This window comes from Pristiophorus japonicus, chromosome 8, assembly GCF_044704955.1.
Source record: "Pristiophorus japonicus isolate sPriJap1 chromosome 8, sPriJap1.hap1, whole genome shotgun sequence".
NCBI classification, from domain to species: domain Eukaryota; kingdom Metazoa; phylum Chordata; class Chondrichthyes; family Pristiophoridae; genus Pristiophorus; species Pristiophorus japonicus.
The window spans coordinates 204,371,251-204,386,196 of record NC_091984.1 but is presented as its reverse complement, the minus strand read 5'-3'; the positions used below and the strand labels follow the sequence as shown (position 1 = coordinate 204,386,196).

The 14,946-nt window shown below is 37.8% G+C and overlaps 1 protein-coding gene across 5 annotated transcripts in view; it reads right to left on the bottom strand.

Moving 5' to 3' along the window:
- The window catches only part of clip1a (CAP-GLY domain containing linker protein 1a), a 207,272-nt gene that overhangs the window by 28,864 nt on the left and 163,462 nt on the right, over positions 1-14,946 (bottom strand). For all 5 annotated transcript variants that reach the window (XM_070887798.1, XM_070887801.1, XM_070887802.1 and 2 more), the window contains 2 exons: positions 13,161-13,213; positions 1,708-1,825 (listed from right to left, as the gene is read on the bottom strand). In XM_070887798.1, the coding sequence (XP_070743899.1) occupies positions 1,708-1,825; positions 13,161-13,213 (171 nt within the window). The remainder of the gene's footprint in view (positions 1-1,707; positions 1,826-13,160; positions 13,214-14,946) is intronic.

Sequence of the window (14,946 nt, the reverse complement as noted above, 5' to 3'; positions counted from 1 at the left end):
GAGGTGGCCTTGGAAATAGTGGATGCGTTGACAGTCATTTTCCAACATTCCATTGACTCTGGATCAGTTCCTATGGAGTGGAGGGTAGCCAATGTAACCCCACTTTTTAAAAAAGGAGGGAGAGAGAAAACAGGGAATTATAGACCGGTCAGCCTGACATCGGTAGTGGGTAAAATGATGGAATCAATTATTAAGGATGTCATAGCAGTGCATTTGGAAAGAGGTGACATGATAGGTCCAAGTCAGCATGGATTTGTGAAAGGGAAATCATGCTTGACAAATCTTCTGGAATTTTTTGAGGATGTTTCCAGTAGAGTGGATAAGGGAGAACCAGTTGATGTGGTATATTTGGACTTTCAGAAGGCGTTCGACAAGGTCCCACACAAGAGATTGATGTGCAAAGTTAGAGCACATGGGATTGGGGGTAGTGTACTGACATGGATTGAGAACTGGTTGTCAGACAGGAAGCAAAGAGTAGGAGTAAATGGGTACTTTTCAGAATGGCAGGCAGTGACTAGTGGGGTACCGCAAGGTTCTGTGCTGGGGCCCCAGCTGTTTACACTGTACATTAATGATTTAGATGAGGGGATTAAATGTAGTATCTCCAAATTTGCGGATGACACTAAGTTGGGTGGCAGTGTGAGCTGCGAGGAGGATGCTGTGAGGCTGCAGAGCGACTTGGATAGGTTAGGTGAGTGGGCAAATGCATGGCAGATGAAGTATAATGTGGATAAATGTGAGGTTATCCACTTTGGTGGTAAAAACAGAGAGACAGACTATTATCTGAATGGTGACAGATTAGGAAAAGGGGAGGTGCAAAGAGACCTGGGTGTCATGGTACATCAGTCATTGAAGGTTGGCATGCAGGTGCAGCAGGCGGCTAAGAAAGCAAATGGCATGTTGGCCTTCATAGCAAGGGGATTTGAGTACAGGGGCAGGGAGGTGTTGCTACAGTTGTACAGGGCATTGGTGAGGCCACACCTGGAGTATTGTGTACAGTTTTGGTCTCCTAACCTGAGGAAGGACATTCTTGCTATTGAGGGAGTGCAGCGAAGGTTCACCAGACTGATTCCCGGGATGGCGGGACTGACCTATCAAGAAAGACTGGATCAACTGGGCTTGTATTCACTGGAGTTCAGAAGAATGAGAGGGGACCTCATAGAAACATATAAAATTCTGACGGGGTTAGACAGGTTAGATGCAGGAAGAATGTTCCCAATGTTGGGGAAGTCCAGAACCAGGGGTCACAGTCTAAGGATAAGGGGTAAGCCATTTAGGACCGAGATGCGGAGGAACTTCTTCACCCAGAGAGTGGTGAACCTGTGGAATTCTCTACCACAGAAAGTTGTTGAGGCCAATTCACTAAATATATTCAAAAAGGAGTTAGATGAGGTCCTTACTGCTAGGGGGATCAAGGGGTATGGCGAGAAAGCAGGAATGGGGTACTGAAGTTGAATGTTCAGCCATGAACTCATTGAATGGCGGTGCAGGCTAGAAGGGCCGAATGGCCTACTCCTGCACCTATTTTCTATGTTTCTAATCTTGCTTTCACCGCTGAGCAACGCCACTGGAGATCAATAAGCATCCTTATGATTAAATGCAAGACAACAGACTTAGTGAAGACCAAATATCTTTCACTTTATTATTATTTCTGGAGTATTTGCATATTCCAAACTTTTACCATCTGCTTAAACAAATAACTCTTACCTCTTTCCTGAGTTTCTCTAGTTCTTTGTCTCTATCTGTGATCAAGGCACTAGTAGTAGCGATAGATTTCTGTAAGGAGTTTTTGTCTTCATCAAACTCTTTCTTTAATAAAGATTCTCTGGAGAAAAATGAAATGCATCAGAAAGCTACCAAACCACAAATGTTTAAAAAGCTAAATTCTAGTTTCACATTCACTGGTATACAGCAGCATACAACTGTCCAAAATTAACCAAATCAAGCCATTATCAAAATTCAGTATGCAGACATTACTCATTACAATATTTTTGTACTTCTTTTTAGAAATAGGAAATCTCATACTTACATTTTCACTGTTTGTTGAGTCAATATTGTGACATTTTAGAACTGCAGTAAGACATAAAAACTATTCCAAAGTAGTTCGGGCCACACTGACACCAAATTGCATTTAAGGTCATCTGAACATGCATAGTTTTGCATACCAATGACTGTATTCATGTTATTTATAAAGCACAATACTGTTCAATTCAACAAAATTGTATATTTTACAATTAAAATACTAATTTAACACAAAAATATACACAAAATCCTAACTCACAACGTCAGAATCTGACATCCATTAAAGGCACATGATGCCAAGCAACAACGGTTACATGCGTAGCTCCACTGCAATTACCAGTGCCATGCAAATAAGTATCAGTTGTGAATCCTGCTGATATCTGCATGTTCCCTCTCTGCAAGTATTTGGTACTGACCTGAACTTTCATACAACGGAGACTATAAATAATTACGTTTACACAGATTTAAGCTTGGAAGAGGAAACATTCAGATCCAGTAGGCAAAGTGCAGGTTCATTAAGACACAGAGCATGCTAAACGAAATGAAACCAATTCTTTCAGCGGAGATGGCAATATAAACTGCTAAATTGATTTCCATGCTATCAGTCATAATCAGGAATGAGAAAATTAAGTGGAGAATCTGGGTTTTAAAGCAACAGAACACAATGCTCGTCATAAGTGACCCTGGTCCCACCTGACAGCCATTTATATTTATTACCCAGTGCAACGTTGTTTAAAATCTCAAAGATAAACAGAACAGGATTGGCAACTGATGCAGTGAATTTGTTTCCCCCCACTGTATGCAATCTTTTGGGAAAAGCTTAAGTATGTTGTTTCTGAAACACTTCAAAGATCATTCATGCATTTTGGTAAATATATTTCTGAATGCCGACTGTTGCTTTATAATCTATATATTTTCAAATCTCCTTCCCTTTTGGTAAATATTTAAATTTTGAATTATTTTATAATTCTTTCTGGTCTGCTTGAAGACCTCTTTTCTGCTGAATACATTCCATTCTTGTGCGTATATATACACATTGGTGGATCTCGTGCTGTGTGTCAAGTGGTTTTGTAACTTGAGCCCCAATGGCAACCTCCCTCCTGATCCTAGTAGAGCCACACATTGGTGATGCAGGCACTATTAATTAGCGAACTCAACCTATAAAAAATTTCTGCCAGAAAGAGGTGATTTTCTGGTGGGGAATGAAAAACATAGCGATATCTGAAATGCCTAATGGGAGAAACCAGTGTCAGATGCAGGGACAGATCATGGCTGTTTTTTTTTCAATTGATGTTTTTCAAGTGTAATGTTACCGTGACCAAACAAAAAGAAGCAAGAGACCCTATATATTGTATTATAAAGATGCACAGTGAAGTCCCCTTCACTCTATACTGCAGAATATTTGCAATGCAAGCTAGAAATGGCTAGTGATAGTAAATGATGATGCATCCATAACAGCTTGCAGCCAGCTACTGATGAATGAGGAATGCAAATTTAAATTAAATAGCGCACAACATAAATTACAATATAAAAATGTTGATAAGAACATAAGAACTAGGAGCAGGAGTAGGCCATTAGGCCTGCTCCGCCATTCAGCAAGATCATGGCTGATCTTCTACCTCAACTCCACTTTCCTACACTATCCCCATATCCCGTAATATCCAAAAATCTATCGATCTTGGTCTTGAATACACTCACTGAGCCTCCACCGCCCTCTGGGGTAGAGAATTCCAAAGATTCACCACCCTCGAGTGAAGAAGTTTCTCCTCATCTCAGTCCTAAATGGCCGGCCCCTTATTCTGAGACTGTGACTCCTGGTTCTAGATTCCTCAGCCAGAGGAAACATACTCCTTGCATCTACCCTGTCAAGCCCTGTAAGAATTGTGTATGTTTCAATGATATCACCTCTCATTCTTCTAAACTCTAGAGAATTTAGGCCGAGTCTACTCAATCTCTCCTCATAGAACAATACCCCCATCCCAGGAATCAGTCTGGTGAACCTTCTTTGCACTCCCTCAATGGCAAGTATATCCTTCCTTAGGTAAGGAGACCAAAACCGTACACAACACTCCAGGTGTGGTCTCACCAAGGCCCTATATAATTGCAGTAAGATGTCTTTACTCATACTCAAATCCTCTTGTAATAAAGGCCAACATACCATTTGCTTTCTTAATTGCTTGCTGTGCCTGCAATATTAACTTTCAGTGATTTGTGTACAAGGACACCCAGGTCCCTCTGAATACCATTTAAAAAATACTCTGCTTTTCTATTTTTCCTTCCAAAGTAGATAACTTGATATTTCTACACATTATATTCCATTTGCCATGTTTGTGTCCACTCACTTAGCCTGACTATATCCCCTTGAAGTCTCTTTGTATCCTCCTCACAACTTACATTCCCACCTAGCTTTGTATCATTAGCAAATTTGGTACACTGATCCAAATCATTGATATAGATTGTGAATAGCTGGGGCTCAAGCGCCGATCCTTGCGGCACCCCATGCGTTACAATCTGTCTTGATATTGTATAGCTTGTACTTCATTTATCTTTTTTGTTCTACATGTTATATTCTTGAAGATGAGGGATATCAGTGCTAGGGAATAGACCATATTTTTCATTTTTGTCACCGAGCACAGCATGGCTTCTGCAGGGAAACTCAACCCTAAAATAGCAGGACCCCTACATCAGCAGGTGCAGTTCCAATGAGGCATTGGGATTCAAATTTTGCACCAATTAGTGGAAAGTTTTGCGCTGCCAGTAACCAAAGAAACTAGATTGATATTGCCCAAATTCAGCAGTGAGAGGAGACGTTCACTCTATCAGATTAGCAATGCAGTGTATCAGATGCAAGTCACTGCCTGTATTTTCTCTCACATTCCAAAAACTTGGCCATGCCATCTGGAGCTAGGCGAAATGAAGCAGTGGCCAAATCCCCACAGAAAATAAATCTGGGCCATGAATTATTGTAGTCTCAGTCCCGTGTACCTGCTAGTGGATGGTTAGAGAGCAGCACTGATGGGAGCCTTGGTGCAGGTTGCCTGTCTGATTTATTTTGTGGGAACTGATGAATGGATGAAAGAGAACTAAGGAAGGAGAGGAAATATGCTACAAAATTTAAAAAAACAGGTTAACTCAGTCTTTCCCCAAAATCTTTTGTGAAGAGAATAAAGTGGTATCCTTTACAAAGTAGGAAATCAGCTCAATAGTTTATGTAAATGCTCTGTGGTGGGGTAGCTTAATTCGATGTGGTGGGATTACTCAAATGCTGTAGTATGATGTCAATTTAGCACATGATGCTGCAGTACTGTAATTTCTGTGTGATCTAGGACAAAGTTACAATTATAGCAGGCATCAACATTCCAGGATCACGTATCTTTATAAAAATGAATCTGCAAGTGGTAATGACTTACTTTAAATTCTGCTAAGTAATAAAATCCTTTGTAAAGAACAAAGCTTTAAGAGTTTTAAATCCTGTTTGCCAAACTATCAAAGTATTTTTTAAATTCTGAAAACTAAATTTACTTTCAGGATGGAAAGATCTCTCATTCTCACAGGGCACCAAATGACATTTGGGTGGTCTGCAATCTGTTTTAAATCAGCATGAAGATCTTTACAGTAACAGGTACAGGCAAAGGTTTTCTTAAGGATGAAGTCCAAAATACAGCTGGAATGGGAGTTATAAAAAAATTGCTTAATTATGGTGGAATATCATGATTGCATAGGGTAGGAACTTTGGATATGATTGAAGGGAAAACTTGCTCCTGCAAAACTCAATGTAAATGGAACACTTCTCTGAAGTCTTCTGTATTTTACAAGCAAGGCTGCCAAGCTAATATTTAGAATGCACCCGGGTTGCCCATTTATCCTTTCAGATCTTGAGCATTTCTTGACCTAATGCTGCCATTTCAAACAGAAAAGATGCCTGTTTAAAACTTAATTTAATTAACTCACTTTAAACAGGATTTAAAACTCTCAAAGCTTTGTTCTTTACGAAGGATTTTATTACTTAGCAGAGCTTAAAGTAAGTTTGAAGGGACAAATTGATGGATTCCAATTCACTCACTTTTTTTTGTGAAAAGAATTAAACTATTGATCCTCCTCTAATTTTCCTGATCTCCCTGGGTTGATTTTCAGTTTAGTTTGCATCCCCATAATTAACACTTCACATTCAACTGTGTGTTACAGTCTATCCTTTCTTCCTCTTACCTGCCCAACTCTTACCTAAATTGGATCATCAATAAGATACTATGCCAAATCAGCAACTATTCCCAATGATATTTAACACAAATGGGTGCATAAAAATGTTGGACCTGAAATTGCTGTCGGAGGTTTCCCACGGGCCAATACCTCCAATCCACAAAAGTATGCACCTACCTGGTGCCTCTGTATCTTCGGACTCTTACAGTCCTGGGCCTGTGTAAAGGCCCATGTATCCCAGGGAAGCAGGCAGTTCGCAAGCATCCGTGGGATCATGTGGACCGGCCCAACCAATCAAAAAAGGGGATTCCCTTTTATGCTTATGAGGATTCCATTTACATATGGAATCCCCATAAGCATATTAGGAATCACATAAAAAATACATTTTAACACAACCTAAATTAAAAAATCACGTTTACAATGAATAAAAACACAATTAAAACAAAATTTTATTTTTTGAAAAATAAATGTCAAATTTTTTTTTTTTTTTTAAAGGGTCCAAAAATAACCGAAGCTGATCTTAATTTTTGAATGTTTAAATGATTTAAAAAAATGTATTTTAATATTTATTTTCATCTTTACACTGGCAAAAGGCGGCCCTACGCCTGCTTTTACCAGGCACAAGAGTTTTATGGGCATTTACTGGGCAGTAGTTAGGCAAATAGCCCAACCCTGAACCAGCGAATATCCATTTCAGCTTGACGATCTGTCAAGCTGAAACTTGACAAATTGCAAGTTCCGGGTTTTCGTGCATGCGTAGCGCATGCGGAAACCCGGAACTTGCAGGGCACTTATGACCTGTACGCTGTGCATATGCGATTATCGGCTCAGTACAATCTGGGCTGATATATTTGTTCATTAGCTGTTTTAATGCAAGTCAATAATTTAGTATTAAATTTATCACAGACTTTTCAGTCCTTGATCTTCTGAATTCTAAATGCTACTGCTGTGTACTGTCAAGTGTCAGAAGGTACTCAATAAGAAACATACTAAGACTACAAGTCGTGCTTTGTAGGTCTGTTAATGTGTTACAAATTGCTAATGTTTTTTTTTTAAAAAGTGTCTTAGATGTACTTTGTGGTTCAATAATTTTGAGTAAATCTTGGACCTTCATCACAACTGTTTAATTGAAGTTTTTACAATTAATGCCCTTGATATGGTTAATTGGCTTGTTTTATTATCAAAGGTTTGTTGAAGCAGAACTAAAAAAATAGAAACGGTCAAGAAAAAGAACACATTTGGTGCAACATCAACTATGCTTTTAACAGGGATCTAAACATCTCAAAGATTAACAGTACCAATCGAGAAAGGGAAATTGATCAAAAGACTTCACAGAAAAACTAACACTCATTAGCATACAAATATGGATTGATAAACTGGCTCAACATTGAAAAGCAGGAATGTACAGGTTTACGGGATAATTTCTATTATCCTTGATTATTTGCAAACAAAAATGTGGAAGCTGCAAATGGGATCACCAGAGGTGAGCACATGCTGTCTTTGGTGGTCACCTCAGCAGCTGGGAAGCCTACAGTTGGCATTTGGAAAGAACATCGATCATCTTTGCTGGACACAGCAGATAGGTGGGCGAGAGCTTTAAGCTGGCAAAGGAGTTGGTAGATCAGCTATTCTAGCATCAGGTGACCTAAGATGCAGCAATAGAGCAAAAGAATAGTGTGTTGCAGAAGTCTCTCAATTAAATAACAATTCTTTATTCGCCAGGGATCAGCTCCATAATAAATGGGTCTGTGTGCGTATCGTGTTTTGCTTTGAAGATCTAGACCATACTCCATTAGGGAAAAATGCTTAAAAATAACTAGAAATTATTTGGAAATGCTAAGATATGATTGTTGATTAATAGTTACAGTGCAACCCTCCTTGGTGATATCTCACTGTCATATCTCATATCAGGAGCCATTTGAGTGTGATAGATGAAACGTTTCACAAAATGGACTAAATAGTCAGTTCAGGTTCAGCTACAACTTGAAGTTACTCTATATTTTTTGCATTCAAAATGTGATTCAAAAAAATCTCAAATCCATAGAAAGTGCAATGAATCTCTGTATTTTTCAAATTATGAATCCGAGTTGAAAATGAGTGTGTTGGAAGAAACGCAATAACCCTGAGACCGTCAATTTCCTGTACCGGAACTCAAGTAAATATCTCAATTATATTCCTTTAAAAAACACACAGATTCAGTGTCTTACGATTTAAAGTGGTAGTTTGAATTGATTTGAACTGCAACTTGCTGCTTCAACATATGAACTGAATGATGGAAGATTAGCACTCAGGTTTTCATTGTTTGTAGTTAGCTATTTCTCTGGAATAAAAGACTTCTGCACTTTCCAAACACCTTAGGGATAATTTTTCGATTTTGTGTTCCCACCAGGTGTGCATATTTGAAATTTGGGCTCATACTATGCGAATTTCCAGACAGTAATTTAAATGGTCAGAAAATAAAGCAGCATATGTCTTAAATTTTGATATCAGTGGGTAAGGCTCCTGCCACTAGTACAAAGTCAGACAGTTACTCCTTTAGTGTCATCATCAACCATACCCAGCTCACAAATAATGTGGGACAAAGAATACATTTTCCTCTCCACTACCTCTTAACCCAAAAGCAGAAGAGCCACCGCCCCACCTCTGCTGCTGCAATAGTATGCAACACTTCAATTTTTCACACCGCTATGTGTGTGTGTGTCAAGTTAGTACTAAATTAAGGGCAGTTTTACGCAGTGCACACTAAGGACTGACTTCAGATGGTCCAAACACATTTCCCTTCAGACTCCTTTACAGCCATCAGTGAGAGATACTCACTCCACCAGTCAGGGCAGAATTTAAACTCAAGTTCCAAAGATGAAAGGAAAGGACAGCTTTCTAAATCACTGGGCCAGATTTGCCTCCAAAGTGAGTAATAATTTCAATACAAGGTGTGTTATTCTTAATCAGTCACACGGTGAATGAAAGCTTTTTTTTGCTCAGTAATGCGTCAGAAATCAGTCTTAAGAAAAGCACTTGATACGGTGTCCATTAATTCTTTCAAATAATGCTTGGATACATACATGGTTCGGAATGGGATTGAATATTATATGAATAAATATTGAGAGAAGTGATCATGGAACACAATGGTTCCACTGATGTTTTGACCATGGAAACGTCATGGAAACAACTGGTCAGGTTTCAAAATGTAGTTTTAAATATAGAGAGATACTGTGCAATTTTGCTCCACTATGTTGGTTAGAGAGAAATGTTACAGAACTTGTTGTCAGATGATTGAAAAAAAGGATGGGATCTACTTTGGGGCTGATTGTAAATGGTCTGGAAGAGGCAAACTTGATCGGCTGCATGGCCTTTTTGTGTTCGATGCTTGGAACTGGAAAATTAGTATTTCTTTACACAATTTCACTGGAGTGCAGTGCAGTTGCATTCTATTGTAGAAAACAAGGATCAAATATGCTGCGAAAAAACTCTCAATAAATTATTCTTGAAGTATGTCGCTGTGATTAAATTTTTCTAACAATTATTCTGAACCCAAAACTCCTAATTATCAGATTAGATGTTTGGATGAAGACTAGGTTCTCAAAATGCCAACATTATCTGCAACTACACAGGAATCCCAATAACTATTGTAAGTAATAACAGTATTTAGACTAACTACTAACATTTCTCCAAAACAAATTTAGCAGTGCTTTTTGTTTTTGTAATTTGTATCAAAGGTTCCTTGCATCACCCAGATTCTCCTCTTACTATGAAAGTAAGAAAAAAGTCTAGTCATGAAGCAAATACCTTAAAGTGTTATTGGGCAAGCTTTAAAAATGCAAGATAACAAGAAGCACAGGTTAGAAACATGGAAGAAAAAATGCAAATTACAATCCAGGAAGTTACACAATTCCGCATTAAATGGTTTATTTCGTTAAAAAAACTGCTTGAAATAATTCACACAGAAGCAAGACACAGTAAAGGAAGGTTGCAGCCATAGTATGTACAAAAATATTATGGTTCGATTGGTTTTGGCTACTTATTGTAACGTGGATAGACTTTTTTCAGTCTTACCATCAAAGACAGACAGATTTAGCAAGGACAGCAAAATTAGGAGAAGGAGAGAGAAAGGAGTGAGATGAGGTTTTGTAAGTAGTGCAGAGACACAATGACACTTTGCAAGCCACAGTGACTTGTTTGACAAGCTTGCGTTAGCACAGAAACACAAGTCAATGTTCATTAAAATAGATATACATTTATCCATGAAAGATTAACATTCCATAGTTTCATTTCTTAAACACATATTTACAACATTTACAACACAAAGGTTCATTCTTGACTGTTAGAACGTCAGAGGTTATCTGCTTTCTGCTTCATAATATATGCAAATTTAATGGTTTTCTTGTTTTTTTTAATGATTTGAGTGCTGCTGTATCATTTCCTCTCCAAATGTAAAAAATAGGATAGAATGTTCTATTTTGATCTGACAATACCAACAACAGACATGTCCAAGTATTTATAGTTAGTTTTAAGTGGGTTCTGAAACAGTCAGCATGATGTATTTCAAAATATGATTTTAAGGAAAAATTTGTGATGGAAAATACTTTCCTGAGCTCTTTAAAGAAAAACAGTTCTCAAAGGGTTTACACATATTTTCAAGTGACCCAAATTACTGATGAAGCATTTTACTTAGCTGGAATTTTAACAACTTTTAAAAGGGAATGAAGTGACCCAATTTCAAAAATGGTGGAATTTAGTATTCAGAAACAGAATCTGTAATTATGCGTTTTGACCTGATCTTGCTGTATTGTAATGGAATTCAGCTCATAACAATTGCATTTTCCCACAAGAATAATGCCACTGCTTCTCCTTCAGGAAATGCATTCTGGATTGAATTGCATCAGACCAACAAGACTGTTCTACACAAGTGACTGAAGATTAATATATAATCTTGATACAACTGTACTTTCATAGCAGTAATTTTACTGCATTAACTGGAAAAAAGTTCCCAAATTCTACCGACGTTATTAGTGTTTCATAGCTAACAACCTAATTATTTAGGCCTTGTCCCCTTTTCAGCATTAAAGTATGAATACTAAATAGGTGTACAAATGTCTGATTAACAGTAAATGGTGTTTCAAAAAATGGAACAAGTAACCTGATGAATATTACAATGTTTAAATTACTTTACTTAAATTTAATTAAATTACTTCAAATATTTCCTCTTTACTTTTACAACCAGCTAATCAAGGAAATATTCCAAACATATAACCTAAATTTCTAATCTATTAATATTACACTTGGGGAGTTCAATAGCAATGCTTATGTTTCAAAGCTAACTAAAGAGAAAAAACATCCGATGGCCTAAAAATACTGTACAACTGTTGAATTGTACATTGTGAATGTGGATGTTGCACATTAAGTTTAAAATTGAGATCAACTCTGCTTTCCAGCATATACTATATCATTGGGATTTTTCACGGTGAGTACATTTTTGGGTATCTCCATTAAAATGGTGATAATAAAAATAACCAGTTTTACAGTAATCGTGTCCTAATTTCTGTAACAAAACATTTCCATCAAATTGTGATTCAGGTTATTTTTAGCAGCTAAACTATTAATGTTGCAGTTGGTTGTGAAGGAAACAGCAATATCTCACTGCCCCACACCCCCCCTCCAAAAGCATGAATTGAACAATTCCATATGGTCCCTAATACTAATAAATGTACAAGCAAAGCTTCCAATTATGATGGGAGTTTTGTAATTTATTTTAAAAAAAATTGGATTCAGTGATATTTCTATCACTGGCTAAAAAAAAATATGGTGACTATGAAAGACAAAATTAAAATGGTGAAAATAGTTCATTTTGGTTAAAATGAAATTACTTGACTAACAACTTTGGAAATTACTGGGTAAAGATGGTCTGCACAAAGTAAACATATTGTCATAACTTTATGCAGTTTACTGTTCTAGGGGCAATTCAAAATGTATTTTTCTCCCCCACAGACAATCATTCATATTTTTCAGTTAAAATATTTCTGCATCGTTTACAAGCTGGTTAACTACTACGCTTACATATCCCCCTTGATGCTCTAGGACAGGAGTTCTAAACCTTTTTGTTTCTGATGCCTCTCTCCTGTGTTATAAAAATTTCACGGACCCCCTATAACATAAGTATTTTTTCTGTACAACCAGCCCAAAATAAACCTGCTGGATCAGAGAGTGCACTGGAAAACGGGCACCCTTGCATCAATTGTTTTCTGGCCACCCCCGCACCGCCCGAGGCATTGCTGCTTTGTCATTGTAGCAGAACATGAAGGGTTCGTGGGAGCTCCAGTGTGGCCAATGTTTAAAACATCCCAGCTATTGATGCGACAACAGCACCTGCCAGGTGTTCGATTAATCCCAGCACCCCTTTGCTTCACGTTACGAAACGATGCGCTTTCTGATTGGACAACGTTACTGTCTATCAAAGGGCAGGTCGGCCCTTTAGCCCCATCCCTTTTCTATTTTGGCCTCATCCCTTTTCAATATAGGCTCGGGTTCTTTTTCGCACGGCCCGTTTATATTTAGTATCATTTTAATTTCAAAATACGTTGAATTTAACTCGGTGTGTTATCAGCTGTCCAATAGTGAGTCAATGAGAGAGGAAGTTGCAGAGCAGGCCGGCCCCCACCGTGTGGCTCAGCTTCAGGAGCACATCGCGGATAAAGCTTCTAAGCGTAAAAATATTTAAACGGCTGTCGCAGGAGGAGACAAGCTGGATCCAGCAAATGGAGTCTTTAGAAACGGCACGTGGACAGTGACAGCTCTTTCTCTCCCTCCTCCACCTGCCTGTCCGCCCCGTCCTAATGCAGACCCCTTGACATCTTCTCACAAGCCTCCAGTTGAGAACCCCTGCTCTAGGACATTTCTTAAAGCACACATAAATTGCATTGTGTCACACAATTAGGAGAACTTACCTCTTTTTCATTTCTAGTAGCTGATTATTAAGTGCAGATCGCTCTTCCTCGAGCTGAAATAAAAAGCAAAAGCACAGCTTGAATCTTTCTGTTACCAAAGAGCTTTAAGGTGGACAGCCTACATTTATTGTCTACTCAAGCTCCAGTGAGACGTATTAAAATATAAATCCACAACCAATTAATGTTATCCAATATCTACATATTTATCATCTTCATTATCACTATTAATTCCTAAATATTTCAATGGTAAATTAATAAGATGAACACTGCACACATTGTAGGGAGCAGCACAGGAGTCAACTACATCATTTGGAATTGGAGTCACATATAGGTCAGACCAGAAAGGAGTGACAGGTGCCTTTTCCTTAAGAACATTAGTGAATCACTTCAGTTTTTACAACAATTCAGCTGCTTTCATGGTCATTTATTCTGGTGCCAGCACGCAAATTAACAGATCTATTGAATTTTTAAAAAATTGCATGCTTCTATTTTCAAAATCATTGGTTTATGCTTGCACCATGTTCATTCAAAGTACAATATTCAGTCAATGTGTGTTCGGAATGTTCTTATCTGAATTCACCACTCCACATAGTTACAATCTACTTTGCATCATGCTTTAAGCTTTTAGTGCACTAAAGCTTTGGTGTGGTCCTGCTTTACACAAATGCATTTAAATGAATGTTGTACACTAATAGCAACCCTTAATGTTCCTTGGCCAAGGTGTTCCGTGAATTTTAAGATACAGATTCCCTACATTACAACAGTGACTACACTTCAAAAGTACTTCCTTGGCTGTAAAGTGCTTTGATATGTCCTGAGGTCATGAAAGGCACTATATAAATGCAACTCTTCCTTTCATATGGTTAACCTGGTTTTACAAGATAGTTCTTTAAAGGCTTTCAACTGCCTTGGCTTCTCATCAACTAAAATGCCATTGACCTCGAAGACTTGATTTTTGTTTGACAGAAATTGTATATTCGTTTAATGAAAATTACTGTACAAACTATAGATCATAATGTTGTTTATAAAGCGAGTGGACAATTCAAATTAAATTAAGCTTTGCTAAGTTATAATATATTGTTTAAAAACAGGCTACTAATTTAAAAATGTTAATCCTACTACAACTGAGAAAGGAAAATATATGATCCTTTTGGAACATTTGTGGACATGCAAGAGAAATCTGCAGCAGTAACTGGAAAGAGTCAAACAAATTAGGGCACATGAGATGTCACAATGGGGCAAAAATGCTAGCCTTTCACCTCTGGGAATCTGGGAACCTTTTCCAGATATGAACAAGCCTCCTTTCTTCACTGGCTGCCAGGGTTTTAAACAAATGTTTGGACAGCCTCAATCTAGTTCATTGTCACCATAGGCTAATAGCACAAAGCTACTCATAGTTCAAGACTAATTGGCAACCTCAATAAGATAGGCCACAAGATGACTAGGATGTGAAATGAAATAAAATCAAAATAATCATACTTGTGAAGTAGAAGGCAACATATAATGGCATTATCAAGTATACATTTGAAAAATACACCCTGTCCAATTAAAAAAAAGGTTACTTCTAAAACCTCAACACAAGCTGGCCTGCCTCTGGATCAGGGCTGCTAACCACAGTGTTTCTGAGGAGAGATAATGAAAAACAATATTTTGCCACTTAGCCGTGGCTTACTGCTGTTCACTGTTTACAGTGCAATGTTTCAATGCCTAAACTCAGAAACATTGTGAAAGCTCATGACATTGATTGGGATATAGGGTATATTTTTCAGACAAATTCTTACTAACT